Source organism: Lutjanus erythropterus, chromosome 18 (genome assembly GCF_056507025.1).
Source record: "Lutjanus erythropterus isolate fLutEry1 chromosome 18, fLutEry1.hap2, whole genome shotgun sequence".
In the NCBI taxonomy this organism is placed as follows: domain Eukaryota; kingdom Metazoa; phylum Chordata; class Actinopteri; order Lutjaniformes; family Lutjanidae; genus Lutjanus; species Lutjanus erythropterus.
This window is the reverse complement of record NC_139334.1, coordinates 15,589,495-15,603,393: the sequence shown is the minus strand read 5'-3', so window position 1 is coordinate 15,603,393 and position 13,899 is coordinate 15,589,495. Positions and strand designations below refer to the sequence as shown.

The 13,899-nt window shown below is 37.1% G+C and overlaps 1 protein-coding gene across 1 annotated transcript in view; it reads left to right on the top strand.

Moving 5' to 3' along the window:
- The window catches only part of fancm (FA complementation group M), a 56,411-nt gene that overhangs the window by 21,463 nt on the left and 21,049 nt on the right, over window positions 1-13,899 (top strand). The window contains exons 5-12 of the mRNA XM_084742886.1: window positions 7,307-7,438; window positions 7,992-8,124; window positions 8,295-8,387; window positions 9,408-9,512; window positions 9,815-9,993; window positions 11,051-11,257; window positions 11,369-11,609; window positions 11,698-11,846. Coding sequence (XP_084599012.1) covers window positions 7,307-7,438; window positions 7,992-8,124; window positions 8,295-8,387; window positions 9,408-9,512; window positions 9,815-9,993; window positions 11,051-11,257; window positions 11,369-11,609; window positions 11,698-11,846 — 1,239 coding nt within the window. The remainder of the gene's footprint in view (window positions 1-7,306; window positions 7,439-7,991; window positions 8,125-8,294; window positions 8,388-9,407; window positions 9,513-9,814; window positions 9,994-11,050; window positions 11,258-11,368; window positions 11,610-11,697; window positions 11,847-13,899) is intronic.

Below are 13,899 nucleotides of genomic sequence, written 5' to 3'. Positions count from 1 at the left end.
TACACATCCCCTGATTTTAGTCTCTCAAATGTGAATATTTTCTGGTGTAAATATCTCCTCAGAGATAAAAAATATATCTGAATATCTTTGGATAAAACAAGACATTTCAGGACGCTGATTGACATTTTTCATTTCTAGCCCTTTTTTCATCATTCATGAATCTGTCAATTATCTTCTCAATTACTAGATTAGTTGTTTGGTTCATAAGTGGGAAAGTGGCTAAAAAAAGACAATTGATTATCAAAATAGTTGATGATTAATTTAGTAGTTGACAAATAAGCATTTAATTTAATAATGAAATGTGCTATGCAAAGTAAGTTGCTTTGCCTTGTCTAGTTTTTGCATAGTAGGGTACATACCCCTTTTTAAATTTTGCACTCTATATAAAAAATAAAATATATTTTAACAGAAATTCTCTGTCCAAACATTTAATACCAATAATTAACTTCTTACCTTGTCACTGAATAAAAGGTGCACTATTTAGTCACAGTCACAGCTTGAGCTCATTTATGTGGAACATACTGTTTGTAACAGTGAAGCCTGGTTGTAAAAGTGACACGTGATTAAGAAATTGATGAATGTCTTGAGAAAAGGACACTCAGTGGTAGAGGGCAGCAGGGAGTGGCTCCTGTGTGTGTGTGTGTGTGTGTGTGTGTGTGTGTGTGTGTGGGCGCGCGTGCACATGTGTCTGTGTGATGGCCATGACTCTACCCATTGAGCGTGACATGAGACGAAATACAGACTCACTACATCATAGTGCAAAATGTTCAATAAACTGTGGACACAAACACCAGAAGACCTTAAAAAGAGAGACGATAATGCATTTCAAATAATTATCTTTTGTGTTCTTAAATTTCTTTCATGTTTTATTATTTTAATAATTTCTCTTTCATCATGTTTGGTTGTGAACAAACATTTCCTCTGTGAGGATAATAAACAAATGTGAACTTGAGCGCTAGGGGACAGACTAAGCAGGATTTCCTCTGATCTGTGATGCTGCTACAAACCAACCACCATGCTGCACCCTTCAACACGCACGTAGAGAGAGAGTACGTTATATAATCCCCTATAGTCTGTGTGGGGGAGTCTCCATGTCAATGCACAAATGCAAACACAGACACACTTAGACCCTCGACACACATACACCCATCAACACTCTATAAAGGAGGGGTGATCTAATAAACCCCCTGCCTGGCTGTAGTGTGGACCTCAGCATTTATCTGTCATTGACTGTCTTCGTACTTATGTGTTTTCTTTTTAAATCCACTCAGTGATTGCATTTTGATTTATGATACCCCTCTGAAATGAAATGAGCACCCTCACAGCTACAATAGGGGGTTTCATCATTTATCACGTGATAAACCATATTGGAATTTCCACACTTCCTTTGAGCAACTTGTTTTTCTCTCTTCATGAGTACCAGTGATGACAGGGACACATTTCACCATGCAAACACACCAAGATGTCAACAAGTCTGTCCATTGTTTACATGCAGGAGTGAGAGTTCAGCTCATTGTAGGGTCTTCTGTTATTAATAGCTGCCTACAGACTGGCTTTTTCACTTATTCTCTACGTCACTTAGCTCCATGCCCCTTAACCAATCAACTGTTGGCCCCTGCTGAGCATGCTCAGTGAGACTGTCGTCCACAATGTTGTCATTTGGCACACGTCCTCTCCTCTCCTCTTTTTAATAATCTTACTGGCTTTGGGAATAATCCAAATCTAACATTCACGTCATGTTTGTTTCACTGTTTTCTTTTTGAGACCTGTACCCCCTGCCCAACCTCATCTTGTGCTATTTTTAAAATCAGTGCATCATCATCATCATCATGTTTGGGGCTGTTGTAACTGTATGATATTGTTCATGGTAGTGAAAGTGGTTTTCCCCCCTTTTGTTGCTTTTTACTCCTTCAACCATCTCCTTCCATCTGCCATTATTTGAAATTATTTCGCTTTATTTTCAGGGGAAGAACTGTTATTAACGTTAAATCAATAACCTTTTCTGATTCATATATCAGAATGTGAGCTGTTCTAATAATTTAAAAAGCTGGAGCCAGTAAATATTGAACATTTTGACAGTGACTGAAACAATTAATTGAAGATCAAAATAGTTTCTGTTTAATCAACTAATCGAATAATTGTTTCAGCTTTAATAGAAACTACAGTACAGTTCATGTTTTTCTGATGTAATGTACTCCTCTGAATAAATGATCAGAGTGTTCTGTACACAAATGAACAACATAAATAAACTGGTAAATAAATGGCCTGATAGCAGTGACTGTTATGAAGGGCAATAATTAATTAATCAAAGGAAAATTCATTGGCAACTGTTTTAATAGTGTATTAATCATTTGAATAATTTTTCAAACAAAAATGTCAAACGAACTAATTTGTTTTCTTGGTCTCACATTATAGTAAATTCATTTTTTGGGGGGGATCTTGTTGGACAAAACAACACATTGAATGATAGCACTTTGTGCTCTCAGATATTTGGATGGCCATATTTCACTGTTTTCTAATGTTGTATAGACTAAATACTTAATCCTCTAATCAAGAAACATTATCAGCAAATGAATTAATAATGAATCCCTCACTGCAGGTGAAAGTATTGGACAGGTGTAAATGAGAGCACAGGAGCCTAGAACTTGAACTCGACCTGCACATTCTGCGCATTTCCCCTCCACATTCCAACCAGACAAAAACAGCAACCTCACTAATCTGGTTCTGTGTAATCTCATAATCTGGTCCAGACCGCTGCGCACACATTCCCTCATTGAGCTCCACCTGTCAATTAACTACAGTAGACAGAGAGGGTTTACTGTGTCACCAGCTTGAGGTCCTTTCTCTGGGTGCTGTCTGCTCCTCTCTAACACGTCGACACGGACACACAGACCTGCAGTATACCTATAGTGTTGTGAATTTAGTGTGGATGGATGAAAGCAGATGAAGTACAATATCTAATCTTTGCATCTTATTGTGCTTCCTGTTTTTATCTGCTATCTTAACGCTCAATATTGTTATAGAGCATATTTGTGTTGCCAAATCTCACAAAAGTGTGTTGCTGAAACAGAGACAGGTGTCTTTTAATTTGTCTTTCTAAAAGTGCCATTTTAGTGTCAGAATGTTCAGAAGAGATGTGTCTCGAGCACAATGGCTCCAATATTTACTTAAGTGGGAAAAGGATTGCTAGTAATCTGTGCTCACATTCTTTTCTGCTGTTGGTTTGAGTAGACTTAAGTTCTGCCACAAGTCCCCTAAAGGGGCAGAGCAGAGGCCAAACCCCCTTGACACAGATACTTGTAATTATTCTAAAGTGCACCTTTTAATTTCTGGACCGTTTGTAGTCTAATCTGTGCTTTGTCAGCATGCTAACGTGCCAACAATGTTAGCATTTTAATTTGCATATTACCAACTATTAAATGCTATCATGTCAGTTTGTTAGCATCCATACAGTTGCTGTTGCTTGTTAACATCTGGACATTTAGAATGCAGTGCTGAGTTAAAATGTTGGGTTAATTAGATTGAGCTAGGTTTAGGTGACCCTAAGTTATCCTAAAAAATATGTTGCTCTTAGTATCTGTGACTCTGAGCGTGAATGATTGTTTCTTAACATGTGATTGACTGGTTCCAGTTCCTTTTGATCCTGAAAAAAATGCTATTATTAGGGATGTTGATGATTAATCATTACAGGGATGGTTCACCTAAAAATTAAAATTCAGTCGTTATCTGCTCCCCCTTGTGCCGATTGAAGGTCAGAGTTAGTTTTTTAGATGACAAACCACTCCTGGAGTTTCACAGGAGAGTGAATGATGACAGTTTTCAAATGGAAAAAATATGAAATTTCAGTAATTGTGCCTCTTTTGACAATGTTTTGTCTGGTGGAGGCAAACTTGAGGAAACTTAAACTTACACTTAGGATGACAAAAAAAAGTGTTTGTATCTTTTTAATTATTTATGACCATCAATTGTTAACATTTGCAACTCTCGGTTAAGGAAAATGCACAAAATTTGCAACCGTAGCTATTGTAAATTACAAACAGGCACATTGGTGTTAATGTGTGTAGTCATTAAATGGTAAAATACAACTGTGTTCCCTTTAATCTTGTCATGAAGTTTTGCTGGACAAGTAGAAATGTAGTTAGTGGTTCTAGATGGAAAGTGGAGGGATAACCAAAGACAGTAGTGGCCAGTCTCTGAAGACTAGGAACGTCTGCACCAGATTTCATGGTAATCCATCAGACAGGTCTGAGGTGCATGTGCTTGTTATGCTACAGGTTTGAATCGCACCTCTTCTTTGTTCTCAACCACCCCGCTCGAATATAACCAACCCTTATTCTGCAGGAATTATATTTAGGCTAGCTGCCACCAAAGCATGATAAACAGAAGCAAGTTTTTAAAGATGTACACATGCTTTTGCTGTAACACATCTGAAGATATCACTTTGGGCTTTTGTCATTCTTTGACACTTTCTAGACCAAATGATTTAGCAATTTAAAGAAAATGAACCAGACAAAATACGGACGAGTGTGTTTGTCAGTTAACATGAGCAACATTTGAAGCCCCTTGGGGGAAACTTTACATCAAGACAGAATGTCTCTCAACAACATCAGCACCCATAAAAGAAAATCTGGTCCTTTCTGGCTGGTACTGCTGTAGCATCTGCTGCTGATGGTCGGGGATAAGGATGGAGAAGGCTGTTAGCCTCGTCACCTAATCTGGGGTTCTCTCCTTTTTTCCACCCTCTTACGTCACCATTTATTGAAAAACCAACAGCCCATCTGGTCTGTCTTTATTTACCCGGTGCTACATTAGCACTCCCATCAGTGGTCCAACATTTTCTACGTCTGTTACTTACTGTGATCGAATCATCTTGTGAAAAAAAAGCAAAAAAAAAGTTACAAAAGATAACTACCCATTTGGTCTAATAATCCTCTTTTTTCAGCTCTACCCTTCAAATAAGTAAAGTCTTATGATCTCAAACCACTGCACAGTGTATAAACAAAAATAAAAACAATATTTTCACTGACTGATTTAAAAGACCTGCCATCATTTCAGCTAATAAGGGTTTATTAGTAGTTTTATTGTGAGCTGGTTTTATTTGACTCCTCAATAAATCGTCTTTCGCAATCACCAGTTAAGTCCCTGTTTTCCTGTTTAAAACATATCATATGTGATGAGGCTCAGTCCGGACCAGATGGAGTGGCCTCCTTACACTCTCATGACAGAACGCTGAGGGTGAGTTGATCTAGCTGTTGATGTTTTCTGAAAGGTTAGGGGAATTAAGGGTTGTTATTTAACCCTTTGCTTTTGTCTTCGTAAGCTGTGTGAAGCACACTCACATTTCACCTCAGAGAAGCAGGATGAGATTTAGCAGAAGTGGGGCTGACGGCTCGGTTTCCACTTCAGGAGGAAAGTTTTATTTAAATTTTCTTTCCATATAAGAAAGAAAACCATTTTATTATTACTGTGTATAGAGTTACAACTAATGATTACTGATCCGTGGATCTATTTCTCGATTTATCGATTAGTTGTTTGGTCCATAAAATGTCAGGAAAAGTTGATTGGTGATTCCCAAATGACGTCCTCACATGTCTCGTTTTGTCCCCAACTCAAAGACATTCAGTTTACTGTTATACAGAGGAGTAAAGAAAACAGAGGAAAATATACATTTGAGAAGCTGAAATCAGAGATCTTTTTTCTCTCTTTCTTTTTTCTTAAAAAAAAAAGACTTGAAATGATTATGTAATTATCAAAATAGTTGGCAAATAATTTAATAGTGTCTGACTGAGAAAACTGAAAGCAGAAATACAGCTGCTGAAGTAAATTCAGCTCCTTCTATCACTATTGAATCATATGAAGATGGGATAGAGGTTGTAAAAGACCCAAATAATAGATTTTTTAAATTTTATTACTTACTTACTTACTTTCTTTTAATTTTATTTTTTCATATTTTGTTGATTGCAATGTTGGATTGCCTATATATGTATATTTTAAATTAATATTAGGCATGTAACAATACCAACACTTCAATATTTAACACAATATTAAAAAACAAAGTAATATGGCAACTTGAAAAAATGTTTGCAAATAATAAATCTGATGTCTACAGCATTTTTTTGTTTGTATGAATTTTTTTTTTCCCTGTCAACTTCAAGTGCTTGTGCTTTCCGTCTGTAATGAAATAGAAAAGTAGCCTGCCATGACCAGAGCATGTGCAAAAAACTGACATGAACTGTCTTTAGCAATGAATGTTAAACTTATATATGTGTAAATATAATAAAAGTAATAAAATAATTAACTATGTAATATCATGGCAGATATCGTCACGATAAGCTGTTGAGACATTTATTTAATTGTGATATTCGGCGTATTCTTACACCTCTATATATTTATATTAAGTTATACATGCATACTGGTTTTTATATATGTATACTGGTTGTGTTTGGTTCATATGATGGAATAGTTGCTGTAAAAGCTTAAATAATTGATTTTTTTTCTATTTATAATTTGAATGAGACTTTCTTTGTTTATCTACTTTCTGCTTTTTCATATCACATTCAGCTGTGAAGGTTTTATAGTTGTTGTTTTTTTCTTATTTTGTTAATTGTATAGTATAGCCTATATTATTATAAAACTATTAATATTATAGAAATATGAATGTGAAAAATGGGAGATTTATATAAATGTAACCAGACTCATTTGTCCTACTTTGTTTCCATTTCATAACACCTAGACCATTTACAAATCAAAACAACTAAATTGCTTGTTATCTGTTACAAAATCTGTTGTTGTTGTTGTTGTTGTTTTTTTTTTTTTAATCAATTGATTCCAGAGTGCAGCCGTCCTGCTCTTTCAGAGCATCCTTTTATCCTGTCAGGTTTCTGGAGCAGTTTGTTCCTCACAGCTGAAATTGAAATTGTAATGACCATTCCTCCCATTATCTGCAGTCGTGAGGATGAATAGATATTGTTGAAACTGTCTGTTTGAAAAACTGCCCCATCTCTCCTCCCATTATAAAGAAATGAGGACAAAAGGAACAAAGAATTCAACATATTTTGGTGTTATTACGTGTCTCTCTTTGACGCAAGACTTCTATTCAGTCTCTGCAAGTCTTTTTGCCAGTAGAGGCAACAGCTGTGTATCACAAAGTGCTCACAGAGAGTATGTATGTATTTATGTGTGTGTGTGTGTGTGTGTGTGTGGATGCACTTTCCAGCTTGTCGGTCTGATGCATTTTTACCACTTAAACGCAGCAAATGGCAGATTATCAATGACCTGTGTATCTCTTTGTCACTCTTTGTGCCAGGTGCTGGAGAAGTTCACATCTCGTCTGATCCAAAACAGGGTGATGGCGCACAAAGACCTGCGGACTCTCTGCAAGTATCAGCTCATCCTCATCAGGGACCAGTTTCGGAAAAACCCACCACCCAACATCAAGGCACAGACTCTGTTCCATGAATCACTGAGTTATGTTGTGTCAAATACTCTAGGCTATAGCATGCAATTTTACATGATGTAAACTGGAACTTGCTGAAATTAAGGAGATAGAAAAATAAAATGAGATCATGAAAAAGGGAGCAAAATAAATTGTGTTTTAATTTATTTATTAACCGATTATTGGTAAAGGAAAAAATAAAGAACTCTTTTTTTTTGTTTTTTTACAAACTGATTGGAGTTTTGTCAGTTTCTGGTTTCCATAAAGATGTGGCCAAGTCTCTAGAAAATAATCAATCACATGGAGAGGTCTAGACGATCTATAAATATTTATAAATATGACCCATAGATAACTGGATTTATACTTTAGTTTCTTTCACAAACCTTTAGAGGAGTGTTTAGTCGATGAATAAAAATGAGTGCATTTTCTGTTTAGACACGACAGACGTACTATTTAATACATTATTTACATAAAAAACATTTTATTTGCAAATGACAATAATGAATGTATTACAGTGGGAATCTTATGTCCTCACATGCTCTCCTGCTCTCTACAGGGTCCTCAGCAGGGAATGCTGGAGGGCGACTTTGCCCTTTGCATCAGCCTGTACCACGGCTACGAGCTGCTGATGCAGATGGGGCTCCGCTCACTCTTCTATTACACCCAGGGAATCATGGACGGATCCAGAGGTCAGTCACTGTACCGCCAGGCTTTCACTTCTTTTTATTATTCACATCTTTACACCCCAGATTGTCCATCAGTGCCCCTGGGTGCATGTACAGTTAATAATGCTTAAAGTCTGTGTGTGATTTGTAAAACGCGTGTTTGATATGAGCGCTCTCCTTGTTTTGTTTTGTAGAGATGTCCCGAGCCAGAAATGAGCTGCAGAGGACTCCAACTTTCATGGATCTTTATCATGAGATGGAAGCCATGTTTGTGAAGCCGTCTGCTGGTACCTGAGCACTCACTCATAACATATCCGTCACATATCTGAGCCTTCCTTATGTAGTTGGATGAAGCATTTTCATCCCTTTTACATCTGCTCTTAAAATGGGATCTGTATCTGGATACACATCCCAGATAAGAAAATATTTTATCGTGCCTTTCTGTTTACACCTGGTATTGTTGATGCATTCTCATTATCCTCATTAAGATCAGATCTTTGTCCTCCAGACCAAAACCTACGTATCAGTAATTTGATGTGGGGGCAAATCAGCCCCAGATTCCCTTTAAAAATCAGTGTTTTGTGACCTGTTGAATTAGGGAAAACTTAAACTTTGTGAAGCATGGTCAACAACATATTCTCAATTATTTTTCCCTTCTTGTAAGTTCTGCAAATGTTATACATTTTATTTGCATGAAAAATCTTGTGTCAGTTTGTCCTGATGCGTAGAAGCACTGGAGTGTAGGCTACTCTGTGACCAGATAAGATGATGCCTTGTTAATAGCAGATCAGCTGCACAGATGAATGCAGCTTATAACATAGTTCTGACTGTGTGTTTGTTTCATAGCACAGAATAGATATACAATCAGTAATTAGAGGCAGATCTTCTAGTCTTGTTGCTTGCTTGATCTCAAAATTTGAACGACCTATATTTTATGTTGGCTAAAAACAAATATCTGTAATAATTAGGGTTGCAAATTTTGAGCATTTTCCCTAACTGATAGTTGAAAACACTAACAATCGATCAATAAGATATAAAACTTTTTTTTTTTTTTTAATTTGAAGCTGGTCAATGTCAACAATGTCAAATGAGGTGCAGCTACTTCCATTACTAGATCATCAATTGGTTATTGATGAAAACATTTTTAATCAGTTAAATTCTTCACAACAATTAATTGATTGATGATCAATCATTTCTGCAATGTGAAAACAAAATGCCTTAATTTAAAAGGTGCTTTAACATGTATTAAAGACTACATATGAAGCATGCTCTGTCACACTAACGTCCTCTATGATTAACACTTCTAGGTCCAGATGAGCCGTTCATTTACAGCCACCCAAAACTGGAGAAACTGGAGGAGGTGGTGCTGCAGCATTTCAAACTGTGGGCTGAGAGCTCAGCACGCAATACTGGTGATTTTCTTATTATAGCTGTGCAACTGATATGTGACTCATACATGCAATTATTGTTCTGAGTTAAAGCTGAAATGTGTAATTCTTTTCATGTCATAACTACAGCAAAGGGAGAGTATCAAGCATTGTGTCAAAACTGTTTACCCTCATTGCTATGCTTGGAACATTAAAAATCCTGGTGAATTACTAATGCCACAGTGTCCAGATCAGATCTTACAATTTTTGATCTGGTTATGTTTTAACTTGGCACATCAAATTCAGAGAGGATCATCAGCTAATGTTTCTCTTCTGTCTCTCTCAAGATTCGGCTCCTCAGGAGGTAAGCACGCGCGTGATGATCTTTTCATCGTTCCGTGAGAGCGTACAGGAGATCGCAGCCATGTTGAACCGCCATTCTCCGCTGATAAGGGTCATGACCTTTATGGGCCAAGCTTCAGCAGGGAAGGGAGTCAAAGGCTTCACCCAAAAGGAGCAACTGGAGGTAAAAAACTTTATGCCTTTTTAAAATCCATGGCAGATTTACAGTACAGTGTGGCACGTACAGTAAACTTAGAAACATAAAAAGTTAATATGATAGCAAAATTCTCAAGAGCAAGTACATCAAGCTAAATACTGGCTCTATCGACTATACCACTGTATTTCCCAATAAACTAAAAGAGGAGAGTGTTAAAACCTATGTTCTGATATGCTTTGATGTATCACATAATACAAGAAACTTATTTATTTTTTCTTGACTTCTGATTTCCATAACAAACTGTGTTTACTGACAACTGTTTTTCTGAAGAGCCCAGACAGTATCCTCTTTAAAGTTATGTGGGTTTTTCACGCAGTGCTGCCTGAGAGATGAACAATCAGAGGGATTTAATGCTGTTTTTTTGGCCTTTCCCCTTTCGTGCAGAGATTTATCTGGATTCTCTGAAACTTTTAATGAGCTCCTTGCTGGGAAAAAAATGGTTTGACAAAAAATGTCCTTTCATAGTAAAAATGATTACGGACCAAGTCTACTCCCAGCCCATCATATGGGAATTTATTTTAAACTTTTTTCTCTCTTGCTTCTTGTCTGGTACAAATTTCATTTTCAAATTGACTGCTCTCATTTATGGTACTTTAGAAGCGCACCTTGCAAAAACAAACAAAAGTGTAATAGTTGTGACTGCTGTTGCATCATTTTGCTGCTGGTTGCTTAGCACTGAAGTTTCTGTGCAGACAGTCTGTGCTATTTCCTCTACATAAATAATGCAGGAATTAAGTTTACTGTAGATGTAAATGTACATTGCGTGCCGTACAGACATCATTTACTTAAAATAACCCTGATCATTAATATGTTATAGAAGGGGTGTTTTGTTTGGAACATGTACCCAATAACCTCATTTAAGTAGTTAGCAGAGATACATGTTTACCCATCAGGCACTTGTGTTTAGGATGACAACGTAAGGTGGAAAGATTAGATTACTTTTGCTATTTTGCATGTGTGTCAAACTCATTTTGACCTCCTTTACCTCTGATTAATAGCTTTAGATCTGCTGCTTGTTTTGTAGGTGGTGCACAGGTTCCGTCAGGGAGGCTTCAACACACTGGTGTCCACCTGTGTCGGGGAGGAGGGGCTGGATATCGGAGAGGTGGACCTCATTGTCTGCTTCGACGCACAGAAAAACCCCATCCGCCTGGTGCAGCGGATGGGACGTACTGGACGTAAAAGACAGGGACGCATTGTTGTCATCCTGGCTGAGGGACGAGAGGAGAAGGTGAGTGTTGAGCCATGGACCCTCAGATCAAAAATGCGATGTCCTTAAATGTTTCCCAACGCAAATCCACAAATCCAACTTTACCAAACCTTTCTCCTTTGTGTTCCTCAGACGTACAACCAGAGTCAGAGCAACAAGCGCAGTGTGTACAAGTCCATCATCGGCAAAAATAACAGCTTCCACATGTACCCCAGCAGTCCCCGCATGATACCCGAGGGGGTGAATCCCACCCTGCATAAGATGCACATTACCTGCGGCCAGTTTGACCACCGGGAGAACAGTAGGCGGTCTGTCACTGGTCGACGGTCCCATTCTGAGGGACGGGCCTCACTCATCCACCCTCAAAACCTGAGTGAGTGATGAGGCAGGAGCAGAGTTTCACTGTTCAAAATGGAGAAGGAGAAATAGGTTTCTGAGTTTGTATGTGTCTGATGTGTTAGTTCGGCAGGGCAGTGCAACGTCAGACGGGTTTCTGAGCAATGCTGAATATTCCCACTGGGCGTCCACCATGAGGCTGGCGGAGGATGAAGCTCACCCAACCCTGAAACAGTCACACTTCATGTCCCTACCCAGTGATCCACCACCTCAGGTTTCTTTCTTTTTTCTTTGTTTGTTTCTTTCTTGTGCAGGTCTGAAAAGTACCAGACAATGGAAGACATGAAACATAAAGTAGTTGTGAGCTTATTTTGAGGCCAGCATACCCACCCATGCTGTAAAACCCACACGAAAAAGATGTTAACACACTTTAATAATAGTAATACATAAAAAAAAAATATTAGTCACACTTTCCATTGCCCTGATTTATGTTTATTACACTTAAAATACCACTTGATTTTCCAGGTAACAAGTCATAGCATGTTTGGTATTTCCATGAAAAAAAATAATGTCTGGGGAAAAAATTATGGTTAATTTTCAGGATTATAATATACAAGACAAATATTTATAATAGTAGTAATTACCAATTTTTACTTCCCAGGATTTTCATGTGTTGTTGAAGGTGACAGCGCCCTGTAATATTGTAAAAACATCAGCCTACATTACCTCATCATAATTGGGTTATTACCCTATTAGTGTCACAATCTTACCATTTTTAAATCCAGATATATCACTGATATAAGCATTTTTTGTTAGTAGTTTACCATATTGTTACCAAAATAATACTAAACGAAATAGCTTTGCCTTCTTGTTATATTTAAATGTTTTTTCACATTATTTTTGCCTCCTGTTACATGAAATTCAGGCCAATACTTCCCAAATATACCCATTGTTGATTACTTGGTTATTACTTTGGTGATTCATGATATTATTTTACCTCTATTATATTACCTCTTTATTATCAAGCTATTACCATATTATTACTGTGCTGTAATGTAAAATGCTACCAAATTATAAAATAAAAAAACTTTTTGTGTATAGTTTAAGTGTTTAAATTGTAATTAACAGATGTTTTCATATTGCCATTAAGGCATTCTGGAGGGCACAAAATTGAACCATAATATCTTGTCGAAAAAGTGACCCTAAATTTAGATATTTTGAATGGATCTATATAGATTTAAATATCATTTGGAACCAGTATTTTCCCTGCATCCTGGTTTGGAGAAGCTGCAGGAGTACCGGTGCAGATGCCCACCAAATAGGGTTGGAACTATTGATTATTTTCATAGTTGATTTATCTGTTGATTATTTTCTTGGTTAATTGATTAGTTGTTTAGTCTCTAAAATGTCAGAAAATGGTGAAAAATGATGTCCTAAAATATCTTGTTTTGTCCAAAGATATTAATTTACTGTCATATAGTAAAGAAATCAGTAAATATATACACTTAAGATGCTGAAATCAGAGAATTTTGACCTTTTTCTTAAAAAAAATACTCAAACCAATCGATTAACGATTCATAATTGAGTAATCAATTAATCGTTGCAGCTCTACCATCTAATTACTTTACGTGCACATTATCTTTGTAATATTTTCACTGCTTTACTTTGCCATCAGACAGTCTTTTATGGCAGGACATCACTGTTAAATGAACCAGATATGACTCTCTCCGAGGTAACCAAACTCCTTTGACAAAAACAGTAATATTACCAGTGTGACTTCAGTGTTTTAAAGGGGTAGTTTGGTTTCACCAAAGTCATACAATAACACAAACAAACTAACTGATTGAGGGAGTAGTAGACCAGCAGCTCCTGTGTTCTGTGAGGCAAAATTACTGATTTTGCCTATGGAGTTTGGTTTGTTTGGAGAGAGCAAAATGTAGCTTTTATAGTGGCAGTTTCCCCATATGAAAAGGCCGTCTGATGGCAAGGTAAAGTGGCTTCAACGAGAACGATAAACGAAATATTCTAAATATAGCGTATGCTTAAATTGATAGAGATTTTTTTAGGTTGCTAAAATACATTTTGCTGCAGAGCTTGTTCACAGCACTGCATGGCTTAGCTTTCATGCTGGAACTCCTCTCTGCCTCTCCAAACTGGGGACGTGCAAACCGCCATCTACTTTAGGTAACACACTGACTATAAAAATCTATTCCTTTAACTTGACGTGTGATTTCAGTTGGCTAAATTGTAACCCCAATGTGAAAGAATCATCCTATATTCATGCCTCTTTGTTCCTGGCTTGAATGTATTGTGACTTTCGTACTAAC